The sequence below is a fragment of the Microtus ochrogaster genome, unplaced genomic scaffold (genome assembly GCF_000317375.1).
Source record: "Microtus ochrogaster isolate Prairie Vole_2 unplaced genomic scaffold, MicOch1.0 UNK5, whole genome shotgun sequence".
In the NCBI taxonomy this organism is placed as follows: domain Eukaryota; kingdom Metazoa; phylum Chordata; class Mammalia; order Rodentia; family Cricetidae; genus Microtus; species Microtus ochrogaster.
The window spans coordinates 4333239-4355689 of record NW_004949103.1 but is presented as its reverse complement, the minus strand read 5'-3'; the positions used below and the strand labels follow the sequence as shown (position 1 = coordinate 4355689).

At 47.9% G+C, this 22451-nt stretch overlaps 1 protein-coding gene across 1 annotated transcript in view; it reads left to right on the top strand.

Moving 5' to 3' along the window:
- The window catches only part of Slc2a9 (solute carrier family 2 member 9), a 127276-nt gene that overhangs the window by 15752 nt on the left and 89073 nt on the right, over positions 1-22451 (top strand). Inside the window, exons 3-5 of the mRNA XM_005366032.2 lie at positions 5537-5697; positions 16253-16377; positions 20437-20582. Of these exons, the coding sequence (XP_005366089.1) occupies positions 5537-5697; positions 16253-16377; positions 20437-20582 (432 nt within the window). The remainder of the gene's footprint in view (positions 1-5536; positions 5698-16252; positions 16378-20436; positions 20583-22451) is intronic.

Here is a 22451-nt window from a genome sequence, read left to right as displayed (position 1 = left end):
CTTCCATCCCTGGGACTCAGCCACCCTCACCCCTGCTCCTGTGCACTCTGAGCTCTCAGATGTTTTCATTGTATTTCCAGGATCTGACAGAGTTTAGCCCATACGAAGGCTTAACTGATGTTGATTTAAGCTTTTTATTTAGTTATTTTAAAGATCATATTTATTTATGTATATGTGTATATGCTCACATGTGTGTCCTGGGGTCAGTAGAAGGTGTTGGTTTATCTGGAACTAGAGTTACAGGTGACTTGAAACTGAACTCTGTTGTTCTGGAAGAGCAGCAAGAGCTCTTACCCACTGAGCCATCTCTCCAGCCCCTGGTTTCCTTTAAACCCACAAATGTATGAGTGAGCTCAGCGGTTCCACTTTGCCCCACTGTGGTTTGTTTAATAGTGTATATACAGGAGTCGCTCGTCTGGGCTCAGAAGGCGGCAGTTCCAGCCCTAATGCCCGCTACCCACACGCACCTCACAACCTTCCACAGCCTCTGCCATTTCAAAGTCTCATTTTCACATGAAGGGATCTACCCCCAGATTCGTCCGAGGTAAAACATGAGACAATGTGTCATTTGGTGGTTTCCATGGTTTAAGCTACACAAAGAAATTTGCATGACTCATGCTAAATGGCTGTTGAAAGAATAGTGAGTTGAGCCAGGGAGTTCTCCACTCAGGATCATGCCCCAAATCCACACTCAGAGCTGGTCCTGAGACATCCACCTCAGCCCTCCCCAGTGCAGGTCACCACCCAACTGCTGCTTTGGGAAGTTGCCATATTCCATCTGTGTGGCATTTGAAGCTTAGGCATCAGATTTGCTGAGTCTTGTCTGCAGGCTCACTCCCTAGCTGGGCGAGAGGTGTGTGTGTGGTGGGGGGGGGGGGAGCCGGTGGGGGAGAGGGTGCTGAATAAAGGTGTGTGACATTCTCCAAAGCAGAAAGTGGCCTTGTGAGAAAGGTGAGTCCTGTCCCCAAATAGGAAGAAGACTAGTGCATGCAGAGACTTCACATGACTAAGCCGTTGATGTCTATGTGGCATTGATGTATTCCTTCAGAGAGGATGCTCGTGGCCACTTATTTGCTGAGGTCCCAAAGGTTAGCACTGTGGCAGCCCTGGTGAGCCGGTGGTAGTGTATACTGGTTAAAGGACGGTTGGTGAACCCTTGGAGACAATGTGGTTTTGCTGAGGCTGCTATTATCAGTACCGTGGACTTGAACAACAGAGCTGCGTGGTCTCACAGCTCTGTAGTCCAAAAGTCTAAGATCAATGTGTTGGCAGTGTTGGCTTCTTTTGAAGGATGGGAAGGAAGGTTCTAGTCTGTTCTTTCCAGTAGCGAGTCATCAACCAGGGCCCAGAATTGCTTTCTCTGGCTACACCTGAATGGGAAAGCACGTGAACAGAATTGCTATGAGTAGCATCCTATGGTTAGGATAAGATGCAGCCTTAGGATAAGGACAAACTATGGAAGGCACAGAGAAGCATCAGGAAGGTCCTGCATTCTGACTGAGTTCCTGAGCCACTGGGCCGCCCATTCTCCATGCTCACCACCGCTGTGAGCTACCATTTAGTTAAGTGTTTTCATGGTTTAGCCGTTTTAAGCAGAAGTTTCCTGTTACTTGCAGCCAAAAGCATCCTTAGGTGATGCAGGGTATTGTCCGCTCTGTTAGGCTGCTATTTCTTTGAGAGTTGGGATTAGGTTTGGTTGACCTCCATGTCCAGTTCAGGACCCGATGTTCAGCACATGTTTGTTGGATGAATCAACTGGATGATGGCAAATGGATGTCCTGTGTGTTAAGGTGTGGGAACTTCGTCGTCAATAGGGCATACTCTACTTGATGATAATGTGTTCTAGCCAAGAGGTTGTAGATCTGGGGAACAGAGAGAATGAAAAGAAGATTGATACCTCCCAAGGAGAAGATGCCTTCCCTCCATCCATGCTTTCTTCCCTAGCCTTTAGAACTTTTACATGTGAAACCTGGAGGTCTTCGGTTTCTCTTTCACATTCTTCAATATCCCCCCTTTCTAAACCTGCAGCCCGTCACCCAGCAAGTCCCAGGTTCAGTCTCAAATCCACCCATATCTGCCCAGTGTTTAGTCCAGGACTTCATGGTGTTCGGGAGGCTGCACGGGTCCCAACGCTTCTCTCAACGGGACACCCAGTTCCTCTCTACCTCCCTTCTCCCTCATTTCCACCCTGTAGCCAGAGGGATCCTGTGAAAATGTGAACACACCATGCCCATCCCTTGCTCTAAAACCCACTCTACCTATAGTAAACTGCAAGGAAGCCACAATTAGGATCAGGATCCTTCAATCGCTTCCACCTCCACCTGCCCTTCTTAGCTCACTCCCCCACCACCAACTCTCTCTCCTTCTTTGAACACCTACGCCTTTCCCCACCTTGCTGCCTTGATTGTGTGGGTGGATCTGTGTGTGTTTGCACATGCATGCATTCATCATCTATGTGAGCATGTACATATGTGCGTGTATATGTGGGTGTGGAGGCCAGATGTCAACGACCTCCTCCGCTGTTTCTCAGGAGCTGTCCATTTGGTTTTGCTCATGTTGAGGCAAGGTCTCTCCTCGGCTTAGGGTGTGCTGATTCAGTCGCCTGGCTGGCTAGTTAGGCTGGATCCATCAGTCTCTGTCCCCCATGCCAGGATCACAAACATGTGCCACTGTGCCAGATTTCTTTCTTAAATACAGACTCTGGGTACAGAACGCAGGTCTGCATGCTTGGGTGTGAAGTGTCTTACTCCACTTCCTAGTCCATACATGTTGTTTCAAATTCCCTCCTTCTGGAACATGTCTCCATTGTTTCTGTTTGTGTTTAAGTGTGAAAGGGACTATATACATATACTCACAAAAGAATACAGAAGGCACAAACATGTCTCTCATGCATGCGTTCACCCACAGGATGAAAGGTTGCTTGTAAGTCTAGAATGTATGTTGTCACCAACTGGGTGATGAACCGAAGGTCCTGAGGGGAGCAGTCATTTCTCACAGCATCCCCCATGACAGCCACTGGCCTGGCATTGAAGGCATTTCTTCAGAGTTTGTCACCTGTGTGGAACTCCATCAGCAGACACTCAGTTGTTCTGCTTCTCTGACTCTTAGACACGGAACCATCATGTGGTTTCCCCCACTTCCTTGGACGGCTATCATAGTGTCAGCATCTGTGTCTGCATGAAGCCATAGTTCACTTATGTTTGTAACTAAAGTGCTTCCCATTCTGATTGTTCTATAGTTTGTTTATCTGTTCTTCCATGAACATCTGGGATTCTCGTTCTGGGGTTATTATGGACAATGGACATTTGAGGACGTATATCCTAGGGCCTGTAGGAAAGTTGTGCAATGGAATTTTCTAGAAGCAGATCTCTGAGCTGGTCATTAAAGTATCTCTGTCTAAGTGGAGTTTCTATGAGCTCCGTTCCAGCACTTCTGATTTGCTTCATGCTCGTATTTGCCCCTCACACCAACCCCAGGTCAGCGGCATCCTTTCCCTCTGGCAGGTGAACAGCTGTTTGCATCACAAGCGTGGAGCTCGAACTGGGAGAGTCAAACCCAGTTTTTCCTGTACTGACGTGTGCTAGCTGCGCTGAGGTTTTGTGGGCCCACATTAGTGGCAGCATGTGACTGTGAATACACTGGGGAGCCCACCAGCCTGTGCTCCAATGCAGCCGCAGTGATGGTGATGGGGTGGATGTCTAGACAGATCTTACTGTAGTTTCTTTGCATGTCACTTTGACTAATGGTATGGAGTCTGTGGTTGCCTAATTGGACATGTGAATATAGTTTAGGGTCTTTTCAGGTCTTCTAATCATTGTTAATTATATTTGTCTTATTTTTAAAAAACTAATTTTATGTGCAGGTGTGTTTTGTCTGCATACAGGTCTGTGAACCACTTCATGCAGTTCCTGATGAGACCAGAAGAGGGCATCAGATCCCTTGGAACTGTAGTTACAGCTGGTTGTGAGCTGCCACATGGTGTGGGTGCTGGGTATTAAACCTGGGTCCACTGGAAGAGTAAAGTGCTCTTAACCACTAAGCCACCTCTCTAGTCCTGTCTTTGTCTTCTAATGGATATTTTAGAGTTCTTTATGCATTGTGGATATTTTCCCTTTGTAGCTATATGCATTACAAATATGTTAACACAGTCTATGGCTTGTCTTCATTTAAAAGTAATTTTTTTTTGGTTTTTCAAGACAGGGTTTCTCTGTGTGTAGCCTGTCTGTCTTTCCTGGAACTCACTCTGTAGACGAGGTTGGCCTCAAACTCACAGAGATCTGCTTCCTCTGCCTCCCTGAGTGCTGGGATTAAAGGCACGTGTAATCACTGGCAATTTAAAAAAGAATTTTAATTGTGTTATTTATTTATTTATTTATTTGTATGTGGGTGTATGCTATGATACACGTGTGGAGGGCAGGGACAATTTGAGAGACTCAGTTCTATCTTTTTACTATGTGGATTTCAGGGATCAAACTTTGGTCTTCAGGCTTGGTGGCAAGCACCTTTAGCAACAAAGGCATCTCACTAGACCCTTTTCTTCATTTTCCCGAAGGTATCTTTTGGCGAAAAAGAGATTTGACTTTCGACTATCAAGTGAACATTTTTCTTTCCTGTTTACTGTCTTTTCTGTAACATAGCTTCACTATTGCATGGTGGTGCGTCTGTTAGAAGTGTGTGCTTTTAACATACTTCCAAGTTGTTGTGTCAGGGGCCAGCCTCGACGAAAATACATTTCTCCAGAGTGGAGGCATGGGTATTTAGAAATATAGTAAAGAATATGAAGACGTGAATGAAAATAATAAAATGGAGAAACATATAGAATAGTATTGGGAAGGAATTTCTCAGTGAGTACTGAAAATTCACCCATGTTTAATTTCCAACTGCTTAAAATACCCCTGACCCCAAAAGGTAGGAGTAAGACAAAAGACTGTATTAACATGATACAAGGAAATGAACAGACCAATTGAAGGTCTGTGTTCATCATGTTCATGCCCCAGACTCACTCCCTTGACCAAACAATGTAGGCAAACCACTCCCTGGGTGGAATCCCAAGTTATTTCCATAAAGAGAACTGGAACTTAGTTGGGTCCTTAGACTTTTGGTAGGAACCAACTACTTCCCTATTCCAGGAGCACAAGGTCTGGCATCTAGCCACACCTGGTGACAACAGCCTTAAGAGAGCAGAACACTGATTTACAATTAGGTGGAAGTTTTGTTTGAGGTAGAAGCAAAATAATGAATGAACTAGAAACAAGTCCCAAACTCTCTGACCTTTGGCCTCTTTGGGCTGCCACATTGTTGCCGCTGTGTAGTAACGCCAGAGTTTAGGTTCCGATCTGCTTGACTCCCAGGCTTCACACTCCCCAAGAGTCACGCTGTAAGGACCATTCCCTATATTGTTTAGAAGAACCCAGTGAGGCCCAGTGCAGAGTTCTGCGAGGGGCCAAGCATGATGAACCAGCCCTGTAAAGACCCTTTTGATTCACTTCCAGCACAGGCAGAGCAGAAGGAAATAACTCCTCTTGTTTCCTTTCAGTATATCAAGGCCTTTTACAATGCAACCTGGTACAGAAGACATGGACATCCCATAGACCCCAATACCTTGACCCTGCTCTGGTCTGTGACTGTGTCCATATTCGCGATTGGTGGCCTGGTGGGGACGCTAATGGTGAAGACCATCGGAAAGTTTCTTGGGAGGTCAGTCGGGGCATTGTTTCTGTTTGGGGGTTGTCCCTTCTATAAATAATAATAATAATAATAATAATAATAATAATAATAATAATAATAATAATAATGAGGCACCTGAATCATTATCAGTTTCCCAGCAGGCAACAGGGTTCCACACAGTTTAACTGTAGAGGCTTTACTGCCGAATGGGCAGAGGGAAGAGAGAGAGTACCAGCATCCAGGATTATTGGGTGGTACAGAGATGAATGAGGCGGAAACTGGGCAGTACCCAAGTGAGGGGAGCAGGGAAGAAATATCCTGACTGCCCTGTTTTCCCACCCTCCAGTATGCTGCAAGAAACCAAAGTGCCTTGCTGATGCCAAGAGGCCAGCATAGAGCAGGGAGGGGGATGGTCTGGAGAACTGGAGAAACCCAGCAGAGACTTAGGGATTGTTCCACAGAAACACAGACTGAAGACATTCAGGATGTCTTTCACCATATAACTGATGGACACTTGGGGAATTTCAGGTTGTTCCTCTCACCAATAAGACTGCAGTAAATTAAGTATCAAAAACTCCAGGTTTTGAGCTGGGGAGATGGCCCAGTCAGTATACCTCATGAGTGTTATTACCTGAGTTCAGATCCTGAGAATCCACATAAAAGGTCAGGTGCAAGGCAAATTCTTGTCATCCTGGGGATGGCAAGACAGGAGGCTGAGACTGGAGGGCTCCTGGAAGCTTGTGGGCCAGCTAGTCTAGCTGACATGGTGAAGCTCTAGACCAATGAAAAACTGTGTCTCAAAACTGATGGAAGCTACCTGAATTATAATTCTGACTTCCACATGCAATCACACAACAGTGCACCCATGTCCAACACACACACATACATGTTGTAAGAGTCCCCTTGTTTGTTCTCAGCTGCTCAGCCCCAAAATAACCACACAGAAAACTGTATTAATTAAATCACTGCTTGGCCAATTAGCTCTAGCTTCTTACTGGCTAGCTCTTACATCTTATTTTAACCCATTTCTATTAATCTGTGTATCACCACGTGGCTGTGGCTTACTGTCAAGGTTCCAGCTCCTCTGTCCCCGTGGCGGCTACATGGTGTCTCCCTAACTCCGCCTTCTTTCTCCCAGCAATCAGTTCAGTTTTCCTACCTAGCTCAATTCTGCTAAGCCACTGGCCGAAACAGCTTTTATTAATCAATAAAAGCAACACATATACAGAAGGACTTCCCACATCATACACACATACACACACATGCATACACACATATACACCAGGCACACATACATATACAACACATACACACACATACATACATACACATAAACATACACACACACCATTTAAGTTCCCACCCAGGCCCTCTCCATCAGATCCACTTCGCTCTGTTTGCCTCATTCCTAACTTATTTGTGCCATGAATCCTTCTCTAGGCAGTTTGGTTTATCAGACTCCACCCCATGCCCCAATGTTTTCTCTGTCTCCTTTCTGATAACAATAGCCTCGTGGGGGGGGGTGCTGAGGTGAGCAAGACAGTCTCTGTAAGTTTCATGTCTGAACTTGAATCATGAGTTTCCCCACTGCCAGCTGGATGACCTTGCCCAAGTCATTAATGTATTCAAAGGGCAGGACAGTGGCTCCCACTGAGGAATGTTACAGCTGCTGGAGAGGAGTAGAGGGAGAATTCCATGAAAAGTGCCCCCAGTGAACAGAAGCCATGTGTTTGTGGTCACCTTGTCATCCATATAGAGTAGCTACAAAACATTCACACAAACTAGAGAGTGGATTCACCCAGAAATTCTCTCAGACACTGAGGTTAGAGTAACACTCCTAAGAAGGGTCCCACCCATTCCTTCCCACACTGCCTAGTGTCCCCAACAAAGAGCTCATTAGAACACTGATGTTTCAGTAAGAATCTCGGAAGGCCTTGCTGGCGACATCCATGTGGTGCTGTGAAGGTATAAGGTGCTAGGGGGAAGTTCTGGTGTTTCCTTTTCCCCAAGGCCAGGTCCAGAGCGGTAACTTCTGGGCTCTTGGTACTAGGGAAGCACAGTCATTGCCTAAGGCAGTGAACACATCCTTGGAGGTCTTCCAATGCTCCAGACATTCCCACACTCCCTTGTTCCATCTGCTCTGCTCTGGTGGGTCTATGGATGGGAACGGGAGGTCACAGAGGTCAGATGCTGTGTAGACCCAGTTAGCTAATATAGTGGCTAATATAGTGGGAATGGTACACGATGGCCCGACCCTACCTCTTTCCCCAGTTCTAGTGGATCTTGGGTAGGGCCTCTGCTGGCAGCAGCACTGTAAAGTCTGTGAGCCATAGGCACACAAGGAGATTGCACCCAGATGGTGCCGCTGGCCAGGGTCCCCAAGATGCTGTTGCTAAGCCTCTGGCCCTATGCCAGACCTGTCCACAGTCCTCCTGTCTACCAAGACTGTCAGTCATCCCTGCTCCAGGATCTGTGAACTGTGATGTCTACCCCACCTTGCTGTGCACCCCTGCCTTAAGACTGTTCCTTAGGGGGGCTCTGCACCCAAGCAATGGAATAGAGGAAGGTGCTGTGGGATTGGGGGCCAAATTTCATGGCTCAGTCACCGGCTATGGAACTCAAGATTCTGCCACCTCATCTCCTAGCCCATGCTTTCCTCACACTTTGCTTTATGACCTTCAACAGCTCACAGCTGTGAAGCAGAAAGAACGTGAAAGGAAAAATGTGTTTGTGAACATCTTAAACACTTTGAACTTCTAAGCAATTGAGTAATCCTTGTTTTAGCCCAGTGGGGCCGTGTGAGTGGTGCTGCTGAGACCAGATGAGAAGGCCCTGCTCACTAAGCCTCAGCCACTCCAGCCCCTTTTCCTCATTTTCGGAATCGAGGCTAAATTGAAGTTTAGCTCGGATAGCTGTTGGGAGGATAAGGAGCAAAGTCAAGGGGAAGGCTGTTACTTCTTAGCTTTCTTCTAGAGCTGGTGCTCCATGGACCACAGGACAGTTACTTAGCAACCCACTCCTGTTTCCCCTGCTTTACACGTCGTGAACCCGACGCCCTGTGAAACTCCATGGCTCATCTGCACTGCAGGGTGGGACCGGTCTGAAGTGCAGGGCTAAGCTGACCAAGCACTGAGTTATGTGAAATTCCTCCTGGGGTTGTTAGGGAGGAAGAGGGAGCCAGATCGTGGTGAGGGGCTGAGGGAGAGCAGCAGCAGCCTGTTGGGACTGGATGGTGGTGATTCCAGCAGCTGGGTGGGGACTGGCTACTGGTAAACCCAAAGGTCTTAGGGAGTCAGCGGGAACGGTGGCTGGACCACAATAAACCTCTATGTTCAGAGAGCAGTGGAGCCAGGAAAGCTTGAACAGCCAGGAACAGCCCTGGAGATGGGTCATATCAGCTTAGGCAGACCCCAGATATACAGTTTCCACCTCATCAGGAGCCTCCTGCTGAGAGAATTCTGGTGGACCAGCCCTTTGTTTGGTGTCATCTCTTGCCTCTGCAGTAGCCACAGACCCCTTCTTCCCTCATCACAAAGAGCATCAGGTCTTCTCAGACATGGCCACAACTCAGCATCAGCTCTGGACTTGATGCTGGTATACAGCGCACAATGCCTGTCTGTGCTCTATGTGCTACCATACAGTTCACGAGCTTCGGGCAAAGGGCTAGAGATTGAAACACACAAAGACACACAGACAGAGAGACAGAGACTCGGACCTCTAGTCACTGGTAAGAAGCCCTTTATTCAATAGCTCCATGGAGGCTTATATACCCAACAGTCAAGTGGGCCAACAGGTGAAAACCTTATCCTCTGATCCTCAAGGCCAAGGCAATACGTGCTCATGAAGCAGAGTTGGTAAACAACTCTGACACAGCTTTTAGTAACTCAAATCAGAAGGAAAGTAAAGATCTCTAGCAGGGAAGAGCAGCTGGAGGCCAGGACTCCAAATGGTCCCAACACTGGTGGCTCATGTGGTGTCTATAAATTAACATGAACTCTCTTACCCAACCTGGTTCGCAGTGGCATGTAAATAAAGTAAAGGCATGTGTGAGAACTGCCGCAGAGATTAAAGCAATGTTCGGTATAAAGTGCTTCTAGCAATCGGCTAGAGTCAGCCATCATGACTCCCATAGCTGTGTGAGATGTGAGCCCCACTATCACAAATGGGGCCCTTCCTGATGTGGCTCATAGTGCAGAGTTGTTGTTGTTGTTGTTGTGTGTGTGCGTGCAAGCTCTTGTGTACATGCGTGTGTGTGCATGCATGCTCTCGTTTGCGTGTGTGTGTGTGTGTTTTAAACTATGCTAGAATTGTCCTCATTGATCATATCTTTGAATCTGGCTCTTACCTCTGGAAATAGGTAAAAGTAAGAAACAAAGCAAGAAAACCCACATGTGCTTTGAAATCCTGGGTCAGTTCTCAGGCAAGAACATCTATCTAAGGGCTGGAGAGATGACTCAGTGGTTAAGAGCACTGGCTGCTCTTTCAGAAATCCTGAGTTCATCCTAGCAACCACATGGTGGCCCACAACCATCTCTAGTGACATCTGGTGCCCTCTTCTGGCATAAATGTGTACATGTAGATAGAGCACTGATACATAAAGTAAATAAATAAATCTAAAAAAGACCATCTATCTATGTAGCACACACGTCTGAGTGCTCCCAGGATGGATGGGGCACTCTATGGACACACAGGTTTGTGAACAAGAAATGCAGAGCTCCTGAGGTCCAAGGCTGCCACTGGGACAGAGAGGTACACTAAGAAGTTCATCTGCAAGCCCTCAAGGTCCCCATAAGTGCTGAGCATGAGTGACAGGCTCAAGTAGAGGCAGGTGGCCTTCCAAGGTGGAATTCTATGAAGTATAGATAAGCAGACCTACCTCAGGGAGCAGCTATGAGGGCTGGACGTGATGCAATTTACCCAAATTTGCCTGGTGTCTCATGTCACTCAGGAAGGTCTTTGAATGCCTGTCATGGATCCAAATCAAGTTGGCTTAAGCCCCAAAGGGAATTTGTTGGAACACATAACTAATGTTGAACCAGCCAGCTCATAGAATGTCAAAAGAAAACCCAAATGATTTGTCTCTTTCCTCCATCTCTCAGCCCTGCCTTCTCCTGTCAGTCTCTCCGTGGAGGGTCAGCATAGATCAGCATCGCGATCCCTCTCTTAATAATTACCTTAAAAGTGCCAGGTGCTGGCCTGGGATGATGGCTTAATTGGTAAAGCACCTGCCATGTGGGCACAAGAACCTGAGTTCAGAATCCCCGGAACCTACATATAAAGCCTGGAGTGGTGACTGCCTCCTGTAAGCCCAGCCCAGGGACTGGGGAAGAATGGACAGTGGAAAGTGATGGAGGTTGACACTCTTGAGTTCATACGGGCTCTTCAACATGTTCAGCCATGCTGAGCACGGCAGAAGCACATGCTTCCTAGGGTAACCTTTAACCACTGTGCTCTATCGAGCACATAGAAAGAAACGAAGAACAGTAGAATTCAAGCCAGGAAAACAAGAAAGGATGATTGATGCAGAGCAAGATACTATCTTGGCCTATCATGGCTTTAGAGTTGCCACAAGGCCCTTGGAGGCAGACGGCACACCACACACACACACACACACACAACTTCTCCATTCACTAGGGCACACTGACAAGTGCTTTACAAATGTAAACCAGAATAGGAAGCCTTTCACTCACAAATCCCGAGCCTGTAAAGGCTGAGCCTGTAGAAGGCGGCTCTCGGGCTTTCCCTGACCTTCCCTTATCCAGTTCAAGTCTCCTCCTGCTGAACCTTTCTCAAGGACCCGCTGCCCATCGCCTCCCACCACCTCTCACTTTTCCTCTCCGCCCGAGAGCTAGTGATCTTCTGAGTCACACACAGAAGAGCAGACACCGTTGAAGAAGCATCCAGCAGTGAATCGGGCACCATGGGCTGAGTTGCAGGGGACTCTTGGATTCTGCTCTCAAAACTGATGCCCCTTGTTTGTGTTGCTATGTTCATCCTTGGGAGAAAATGGGAACGTGATGATTAAAGTCTACCTTGGAGCCCCAGGGAGTCGTCAGCTTTGAGAATTATTTGCAAATAAGGTTTCCATCCTCTCTGGGAGGCTGTCAGGCCGGGGCTATTTTGGGAAGGAAGATTTAATATGATGAAGTTGCTAGAGGGGGTGCGTCCCTGTTTGCAAACGCTTCCTGTCTGACTCAGATGTGACTAACATTTCCTGCAAGGCACCAAAGATGCAGAGGTTCAGGCTAGAACCTCAGAAGACATCTTGGCCTCTCCCTCCCTCTTCACCTCTGCCTGCCCAGCAGCGAATCCCAACAGGTCTGTCCTGAACATATGCTGGGATCTTGATGCTTCTTTCTCACAGCCTACCTTGCTGTCAGCCTGGCCAGCGTCGCTCACACTGCTGTGATAGCTCCTCCAATGACCTCCTGACTCCACTCTGCCCCCTCCTGGCCATGAACTGCTCCAAAGACCAAGCAGTCGTATTAAAAGTCAGGACAAGTTGATCCTTTCTTTGTCATCTGTGGCCACCTCCTTCGCCAGGGGTGGAAAACTCACACCTCCTGGTATCCCAGCGCACTCCCCAGGGACACCTCTGTCACTCCTCTCTACCTGCCCACTTTCTGCTGCTGCCTTCCTGGTCTGCCACTGTCTCCAATGTTACTGACCTCCAAGATGTCTGGCTGTTCCTGGCTAGCTATCCATCCCTCCATCATGCCTTCACTCTCATGTTGTCTTTCAAGACAGACTTCCTGGTCCACTCTGTGCAAAACGATACCCCCTTCCCTGCTTCAGCTGTTTTGACAGCATCGGTCCAGCTGGCATGTAACATGTTCTGTGTTGTTTATTGGGAAGACTTTAGAATAAAGATGTCACTGTTTTTGTCCTATAAGCCTGAATCTAGACTAGTACTTAGTGCTCAGTTTTGTGTTGAATGAATGGATGTTTGTAGAGAGAATAAATGTGCGTGAGTGACTATGGCCAGAATCTAGACTGGTGCTCAGCACTCAGTTCTGTGTTGAATGAATGGATGTTTGTAGAGAGAATAAATCCTATTTGTGAGTGACTATGGCAGATAAATGTGCAGGCAGATTGTGTCATGGTCCCTGGGGTGCTAGATCTTCCTTCAGCAGTGTGGTCTTGACTAAGGTGCTTGCAGGTCTGTTTTCTCAAGATTATCCAGCTTGAAGCCGGAGGGAGGGCTCCATGGTTAGGACCATTCCATGCTCTTTCAGAGAACCTGGCTCCAAGTTTCCAGCACCTGCATGGTGTCTCACAACTGTATATAACTCCAGCTCCAGAGGATCTGATGCCCTCTTCTGGACTATGCGGGCAGCAGGCACTTATGCAGTGCACAGATATAAACAGACATACAAAAAACCCCACACACTTGAAACAATTATATAACTCACAAGGTGACTTATACAGTGAATATACAGTGTTTAAGGCTGCACAGTGAAGCTCGGGTTTGTTAGGTAGCATCATTATGATAGCCGCACATCATGCTGGCTTTGAAAGGGTGGCTTGGTAGCATCTCCGTATGAGCTACCATGGCTGAAAGGGTTACCAGCAGGAGGCACCAGAGACACTTAGTTCATCCTCAGCGCTCTCCACGTTGCCTACGATGTCACTGGCTAACCACACATTCCTGAGCACACCCCTCTCTCACCACACATCAGGTGACTGTGAGCACTATTGGTGAGCCTGAGGAGCAGCCAGGCTTGAGAGCCACTCACGGAAGACCTACTCCACGGCTTTCTCTCCCACATCCTCCAGCTAAAACACCCACCTTAATGGTGCTGATGTCATGGAGAGATGTCTGTGAGTGAGCTGGGTTTAATTTCTAATCAGGCTTCTTATTTCTCTGTCCACGCGATGAGCACACACTGTCTTGGCCAGGTCAGAGGACACTGTCTTGCCTCAGTGTTCCTCTCCCTCCATCACCCTTGACCACCCTCCCCGATGAGACTCTACCAATAGGGTTGGGCCTGTGAGGGCCTAAGGGTCAAGATAGGGATCATACGTGGAAGTTACAAGGAGAGAATTGTGTTTGCCAGAATTTTGGTGGGTTTTTTTTTTCCTTTTTCATTCAAGTGTCTCCCATCTCTGGGATGGAAAGTCAAAATGGAGAGGCAGCCTTCCTGGAGTCCAGAGGCCAGGGCCACACACTACAGGGCACAGTTACTAGGAGCACAGCTGGGTCCCTAGGGGAGGTGCACACTCAGTAATGTGAGCAGAGAGCGTGATAGGGACCCTGTAAGTGACTTCTCCACCCTTCCTTGGGAGGCCTTTCACACCAATCCTACAGCAAGGCAGAGAAAGGAGGAAGGATGGAGAAGAAACAGCAGACACTGTCCTGTTCAGACACACTAGCTTCTGTTGTCTGGGAGTTTACTTTCCTTGATTATGGTTACTTGAAGTCAGCTGTATTGGGAAATAATAAGTGGAAAATTCCAGAAGCAAACAGTGGATAAGTTTTAGATTAATTGCTATTCTGAATAGAGAAATGAATCACACACTGTCCTACTCCATCCTGGGACACAAACTGCCCCGTCATGTAGCATATCTACACCATGTACACTACACACCCGCTAAGCATGTTTAGCCATCTTCGTATATATCACAAGCATAGCTGTTTTCCCATAATAAAGTCTGTTTAAATTAGATTTTAAAATATTAAATCCCATCATTTTTGGCTAATTAACACATCCATGTGGCTTCGATTTCTAAAGGACTCAATGGGCACAAAGGTCAGGGTTCCCTTTTAACATTTGCCCTCCACTCCCTTAGTCCTTTCTGGAGACACCCAGCGCTACAAATTTGGGTGTCTTCACGTACAAAGACAGACACACAAGTACACACATGCACATGGCACATGCACACAAGCACAGAGTCACACACATCTTTTTCCACACAGATCGCTGCATGGTTTACACTAAACTCTGCACTTTGGCCTTTCTCTCTTCCTACCACAGAGTATAGAAAGCCCCTTCTGATTTGATTGTGGCACAGCACCCATGTGAACACACTACAACTTAGTTTACTATTAGTAAACACTTGGGCCGTTCCAACCATCTGCTGCTGTAGGATGCTGGTGTGAGTATCTTGGTACCACTGCCACAGATGCAAAAGGCAGCAACTGTGAGATTGTCAAGGAAGATACAGAAAGGGAGGAAACTTCACTCACTTACATGAGGCAGAAGTCACAGAGACAGTTGTCCTGGAGCTCAAGAAATCTACCTGTTAAAGGGAATACTAATTCTCCTTCGAAAACCCTTTGCTTCTCATAAATTACAAAACAATATGAGGCTTCTTAATTTGCCTAGTGGTTGTTGCTGTTGTTGTTGGGGAGGTGCAAAGAGAGGGTGTTTCCTAAACTCTTCAACTTCCTAACTCATCAGCATCCTGGTTAACTTGGTATGACACAAGTATGGAAGAGCCCTGCCTCTGTCATACCTGGTGCTCAGCTTAGAGCCTGTCACGCATCAAGGCTTGAACACATGGGAGCTGCTGCGTTGGTTCTGCAGGAGAGGAAAAGAAAACACAGCCCCCTCACTCCTCAAAGACAAGGCCATTGCAGAATCCAGCTCCCCGCCCCCAAGGAAAGCAGGAATCTCCACTGTGAAGGCTTAAGGACACATTCTTGAAACAGATAGCTATCCCAACACATAGCAGTAAGAGTAATTATTATCAAGGGAATTTGTCTGGCTCTTTGATGGTTCCAATCCAGCTTTAGATCTGTAGTTCATTAGATCTAAGGTGCCTATAGAGTATTAAAAAATATGATTGTTTTATTGAGGGAAAGGGAAGGAGGGAGGGAGGAAGGGGGATTGGGAGGGAGGGAGAGATGAAGGGAGGGAGGAGGGGAGAGAGGGAAGAGAAACAGAGGGTCCACCAGCTAGAACTATAGGAGGCCACGCAGACTGTCCAGCTGTTGTCTGGACACCACACTCTGGCCTGTTTTTGTTTGCCTGACTTTCCTTGGCCACTGATTCTAGTTTCCAGCTTTTGTCCAATCCCGAGAGGCAGACTAAGTGCCCATCAGAGAGGTGGTACCAGTGATCTGTACCACTCTGATCCAGCTCTTCAGGGATGCCCTCCTGAGCCTCTAAGGCACTAGCACCCCAGAGCGGCACCTCCCTTTTCAGAGAATCTTTACATAAATCACTCTTCTAACATGGTTATCCAACGCCCCATGCTAACATCTTTCCACTGGAATACTGAGTGGTTTCTGTTTTTCCGCTTAGCCCGGCTCCTGAATTGTGACTTACACCTTATCTTGATAAATGCTAAATGAAACTCAGAGTTGGTGAAATAAAATCCTTCCACAAGGAATCCATAGCTTTCTAGTTGACAGTGCCCCCTGTCTACCCCATCGTGAACAGAGAAACAGGGAGTGGATGCCAGGCTCAAGGTCATACAGCTAAGAGTGGGAGTGACCTATGACCCTAATTTCTAAGCTCTGCTTATTTCACCACCTGAATCTCACTCGATTGACCTTCTGATGGGACTGGTGTCTCTGTTTTGGGGAGGACAGACACTGCCTCACAATGCATTATCCTCATCAATCCACTTCTCCTTCCAGGAAGTACACACTGCTGGCCAATAATGGATTTGCGATTTTGGCATCACTGCTAATGGCCTGCTCACTCCAGTCAGGAGCCTTTGAAATGCTCATTGTGGGACGGTTCATCATGGGCGTGGACGGAGGTGAGACTTCAGCCCAACTGGGGAGGAGGGCACTTCCAGGGCTTGTCTGGAATGGGGAGAGGTGCTTGGAGCTCAGACAGACTTGGAAGAGAACAACATTCTAGAACCCCACTTAGTAGCTAAATGTCCCTCTACACAGTGTTATAGCATCCAACTGAAAAAAAAAAAAAACCAAAACAGGCTAGGTAGAGCTGTTTTACAGTGTGTCTGCTGCCTTCTTTATAAAATCCATAGTCTAGGTGGGAAGATGCGGCTCGCCCAAGGCTTCTGAGTTTCTGACTGTTCAGTCTCCTGTTCATTCACCAAGTGTTAGATTATTGACTATGCCCCATGTGCTGTGTGCTGGGGAGAACGCAGCCATTGGCATAAACGGCATCTATTGTGCACAAGGCCCAGGAAGCAAACAAGGCAGGGCAGAAGGCAGGCTAGCAAGGAGGTTTTTGTTTTTGTAGGAAAGCCAGTTAGAAGGACCGGTAAAGGTGAGCAGAGACCAGAATGAACCGAGACTGAAAAATGAGTGAAAATCTGAGGATCCAGGCTCTCAGCAGAGACGGGAGTGCTGTGGGCCTGACAAGGAAGGCAATTGGCGGTTCTGAGGATGAGTGAGGGGCCAAGAAGGCTGGAGCCTGGAGAGGAGGAGAGTGTGGGAGCTGAGGACAAAAGGTAGCCAGAACCAGACGGTGCAGCCGGCAGCTAGGACCCAGTGTTGGTGCCGAGTATGAGGAGAAGTCAGAAGGGGCTGAGAGGGGAGGCCACAGATTGTTTCCTGAGTCAAGGCCACCTCTTGGGTACTTGTGTATGAAGAGCAAAGTGGATCCAGGAGTGGGCTCAGGAGAACCAGGGACAGCCTGCATGACTTGGGCAAGACTGTGTGGTAGGGCAGGCAGAGAAGAGTGGCCAGATTCTGCCCAGGGAGTGAGGTTTACAGATTAAAGCTTTTAGGTTTTTCCCTAAACCTGCAGATCTCTGAGCAAAGTCTCTAAGCCTCAGTCAGCTCTACGTGTTTTATATTCTCAATATTTTAAAATTACTTTTATTGATTTTGTCAGTCTGTATATGTGGGAGCCACAGGATGGCTTGCAGGCTTAGATTCTCACTCTCCACCTTGTAGCTACCAGGAACTGAACTCAGGTCAAAAGGCTTGGTTGGTGGTAATCACCTTTACCCGGTGAGCCCGCCCATCTACTGCATTGTGTACTTCCAATCTTGTCAGCTCATTTGGGCTCTCTTTCTCACTTGAGATAGAATCCATGAGTAGAGGGGTCTCACCCAGCAGAGTGGGGTTTCTTCTCATGGAATTCCACGGGCTCCAGAGCACAGCAGGAGGAGGAAGCCTTAACGTGCAAATGCTGTGCAATACATTAGCCACAGTCACTCTGGCCAAAGCAAGGCCCATGCTAAGAGCAGACAGAGGTCCAGCTGGGGATGTGCCTGCTGTGGGGCCAAGCAGGGCAGCCTTCCTAACTGTCTGAGTCTCCCCCTGCTGCTCCCTGGAGGGACCAAACAGCAAGCCTGCCCTCTTTGGACAATGCCAGAATTATCCTTTGCGTAAAGTGCTCAGTCCAGCAGGAGTCAAGCCTGCCTGCCTCTGCCGCAGGCATGGTGGGGGATACTCTCGTCCTGAGAGCTGCTGCAGCATGCTTGATGCTAAGCTTGGAAGGGGCAGATCCAGGATTGGAAGCAAGACAGAAGAAGGTTGCTTGACAACCTCACCAATGAGGCCCCTGCTCTGCTTTCTCTGGGGGTTTTAATATTTCATCAGCCGCTTTCTCCTCGGCTCTGCCTGCCTCGCAGAAGCATGCTGCACTTGTTGCTCTCTGAATCTCCACAGCCACAGACTCAAAACAAATGCCTTTTAGGCCCCTTTCCTGTGAGCTGTTCAGAAAAGAAGCAAAAGAAAAGGAAGAATGGGGGAACTTTTAAAACACGCCCTGACTTCTGGAACACAGCCTCCTGGAGCTGTGCCAAGCCCCAGAGATGTCATGCTAATTTCTTCTCTCCAAACCATTAGAGCACAGAGAGCAAAACGGGGGCATTTAAGGTAAGGGAAGAAAGGAAAACTACTAGACCTGAATTAGATCGGCTGTGTGCTTATAATAAAGAATTTAAGTCCAGGGATGGGGTCACAACTCAGTGGGTGGAGTGCTTGTCTAGCGTTCATGAAACCCAACCCAACACCATATAAAACCAGATGGGGTGGTACAACCCACATGGGAGAAGGATGCAGAAAGAGCAGAAGTTTGAGGTCAGTTTTGACAGGCTCCTCTGCCCAATGAGTTCAAGGCCAGCCTGGTCTATCTGAGACTCTACTTCAAAACAAAACAAAGAATTTAAAGCCATGTTATTGATAGTCCTGAACATTCTAGAATGTTTGCCTAGTTTCTCGTGGCGCATTTGAGTCAGATTAGAAATGTAGGACACCTTTGATTTTTTTCCCTAAGAGATTTAGAGAAATATCAACATGCTACTTTTTATATAGAAATAATTATGATTCAATATGGCATTGGAGACAAATTCACATAGACCGCAGAATTTAAAGCAGGAATTTTGCATTGGTGGAAGATTGAACTGGACATGGCCCAGGCATGACCTTCCCAGAGCTGCCCACGTTCCCTGTGGTAAAGTTTCCCATCGGCCACAGTAGGAGTTTCCAGAACACAAGCCATGACAGCTACAAGTAAAACCTCCATGGTTCTTGTTGCTAAGAATATGGAAAGTATCAGAAATAATTAATGTTTTTAACAACCTATCATCCATTATCACCTCATCCAGGTATAATGATGTCGGTAAAGACCCTATCTCTAGATAATGTCAGCCATGGGTAATAGAGGGTAGAGACTGAACATGATTTGGAAGATACAAAGCCATCTCCTACCGTAGGAGGGGATGTTGAACTCAAACAGGAAGCATAGTTGGGAATCAGCTTAGGATCTCTGAGAACAGAGGGTTCAAAACAGAAGAACGAAGGTCAGTCTTCAAGGACACAATGGGCCTAGAGCCTCACTGAACCCTGAGGTTCACACATTGAGGGGGGATGGATGGCAGGGGGGAGGGTCAGACGTTGAACAAGGCTGCTTAGGAGTGGTGATGCTTATTGAGGACCAGTCAGCCTGGATAGATGGTAGCAGGCAAGCCCGGATGCATCAGAGACTCAAACACAGGCTTATCCTAAATCAGGTGGTCATCACGCCACACAATCTCCCTTCTCTGGACTGTGTCCAGCTATCGTATTTTTTATAAAGAATCAGAATGAATTTAGCCATTCACAGTTCAGTCTTGCCCTGCTATGTAGAGATTAGCCTCGTCCCTGAGTTTCACAGTGTCCGGGTGCCCCTCCTACGGCCTCTACACTCTCATCACTGCTATCTCTTCAGTGGAGGTCACATGTTCACAAGGCCACTGCGTCTCCTGGTCTCTAAGGAAAAGGTCAGCTACAAGCAAATAGCAGTGTTTGCATGCTGAGTATCTGCAGTTCCCTCCTGTTCCCTCCTGTCTGCTCTCACCCCTACGGCGCTGGTGAGCCAGAGAGGTTAACGCTATACTGTATTAGTTCCTTTTCTGTTGCTGTGACAAAGATACTAAGACCAAAAGTGACTTGTGATGGAGTTTATTACAACTTATGGTTTCAGGGTGAAAAGAGTCTGTCCTGGTGGAGAGGCACAGCAGCCAGTGTGGCAGCAGAGGCAGGAAACTGAGAGAGGATAGAGAACACTGGAAGTAGACAAGGCTTTGAAATCTCAATGCCCGCCCCCAGTGATGCGCTTCCTCCAGCAAGGCTACACCATCTAAACCTTCCAAAAGAGCACCACCCACCTATTGGGGAATAGATGTGCAAATGCTGGAGCCTATGGAGGACTTTTCTCATTCAAAGTATCACACACACTCATGACTGTGGCCCATACTGCTTCTTCCCCGATGACAGTTATCACCACCGTGAGCTGGCATGCGCTCTCCCGTGGTCTTGGTGTCGCGGGCAGGAGACACATCAGCACCTGTAAGTGCTCTTCCTGTGACCACGTGTGAGCCAGCGCCTCTCTCACCGCTGTGTCTTTTCCTCAGGCATCGCACTCAGCGCGCTCCCCATGTACCTCAATGAGATCTCCCCCAAGGAGATCCGAGGCTCACTGGGCCAGGTGACCGCCATCTTCATCTGCATCGGAGTGTTTGTTGGGCAGCTGCTGGGCTTGCCTGAGCTTCTGGGAAAGGTAAGTGTGGCTTTTCGGACCGCCATAGCTGCTTTCCTCTCACTGTTACCAGGCCACAGGGAACCCTTAGAAGTCTCCTCTCTGAGGTGGCGATTCCTGAGGGCTCGTGTGGCACACATTCATGGACACATTCTTAGAGCATAAATATTACATAAAGACTCAAACCTTGGGTTCAAGTCCACAGCTCATTAACCAATGACAACAGCTAAATTTGCATTTATACAGGCTGTGCTCTCTATGCTTGGGGGTTGGAGAGATAGCTCAGCAGTTAAGAGCACTGGGTGCTCTTCCAGAGGTCCTGAGTTCAATTCCCAGTCAATCACATGGTGACTCACAACCATCTATAACGAGATCTAGTGCCCTCTTCTGGCCTACAGGCATAAATGCAGGCAGAATAATGCTTACATAATAAATAAATAAAATCTAAAAAAAACTATATGCTTCTTACCCGAATATTTGGTTAGTTGTTGTGTTGTTTTCATAGGATCGTGACATACCTCTGGTTCTGCAGCTTGCTTTTTTCATTTTACACATTTTTGGGTGTCTTTCCAAGAAATTCACTAACTCTACCACAATCTTGAGTTTGTCTTTTGTTTTTCCCTAAATAATTGTTCAGTCTTCTAATTTGCCTTGCTGTATGAGGAACAGGAAGGATTAGAATCTCAGCTCAACAACGTACTTACTTGGTGGGCTTGACAAAGAATTATGCTCATCTAGGTTGGTATAGAGTGGGGTAAGCCTTAGAGCATGCCCAAGTGAGAGTTAGGGAGTGGAGATGGGGTCTGGGAGAGGAGAAGGCACAGAGACAGGATGAGACAACGGAAGAGGCCTCCAGATGAAAGCGGTGTCTGTGGCAGTAACTGAGAGGGTCTGGCACCAAGAGAGCCAGGAGTGAACCATGTGGGCGAGGAAGATGCATGAGGAGGGCGAAGGCGAGGGGCTGCTCACTGAGCCCAGCAGAGTGCTCCAGGGACACTGCAGCAGGGCGGTGGTGTAGCCAGATCCATGGCAGAAGGGGCTACGAGGAGGTAAGGGAAAGGGAACAAACTGGAATGGGGAGATTGAGGCTGGCTCAGAAGTCCAGTAGGAGGCCACGGCTGCTGGCACATGTGGCCAGAGCCAGCAGTGTCTGGGGTGAGGGAACTGTGCATTGGTCAAGACCTGGAAGGAAACCGAGTCCATGGTACCCACCGCCTGTGATGGGTAAGGGGGATGGAGGGTGGCCCAGATGCTTCCTGGGTATACAGAGGCCTCTCTGGGCCTCCTCTGGGACGAGTGCAGGAAGGAGGAGGACAGGATGCATCAACTCACGACTAACGCAGCCAAAGACTGACTGCTCTGAGTACTTAACGGTGCTTGATGCCCACAGCTCTTAGCACCTGGGTACGGCAACAAGACAGCTTAATGAGCAAGCACACCAGGAGGGCGCTCACGGGCAAGGATGCTTTCTTTCTTTAGTGAGACATCCAAAGCCTTACCATGGCCTCCTGCCTAGATCCGGCCTACAGCTTAGAACCTGGAACTGAGAGATGGACAATGCAGGACTCAAGGGCTTTCACCTGTCTGCTCGGCATGTCTCACCCAGCCACGAACCCAGCACTGGCTTTTCTGGGATGTTCCAGCTTAGGAAAAAGGGGTTGATTCTGCATGGGCTTCTGTGCACTGCCTGACCTCACAAGCTCTGGATCCAGCTCCTATCTTACTCAGTAGAGATTCCATAGGTCCACTATGTGGAGATCAAAAGACAACTTTCCGTGATGGGTTGAACTAGGCTCTCAGGTTTGCATCCAAGCTCTTCCCCTGGGGGAGGCGTCCAACCTGCCTTTAGCCTGTGCAGGGCTCCTTACATCTCAGTTTGGACCAAATTGT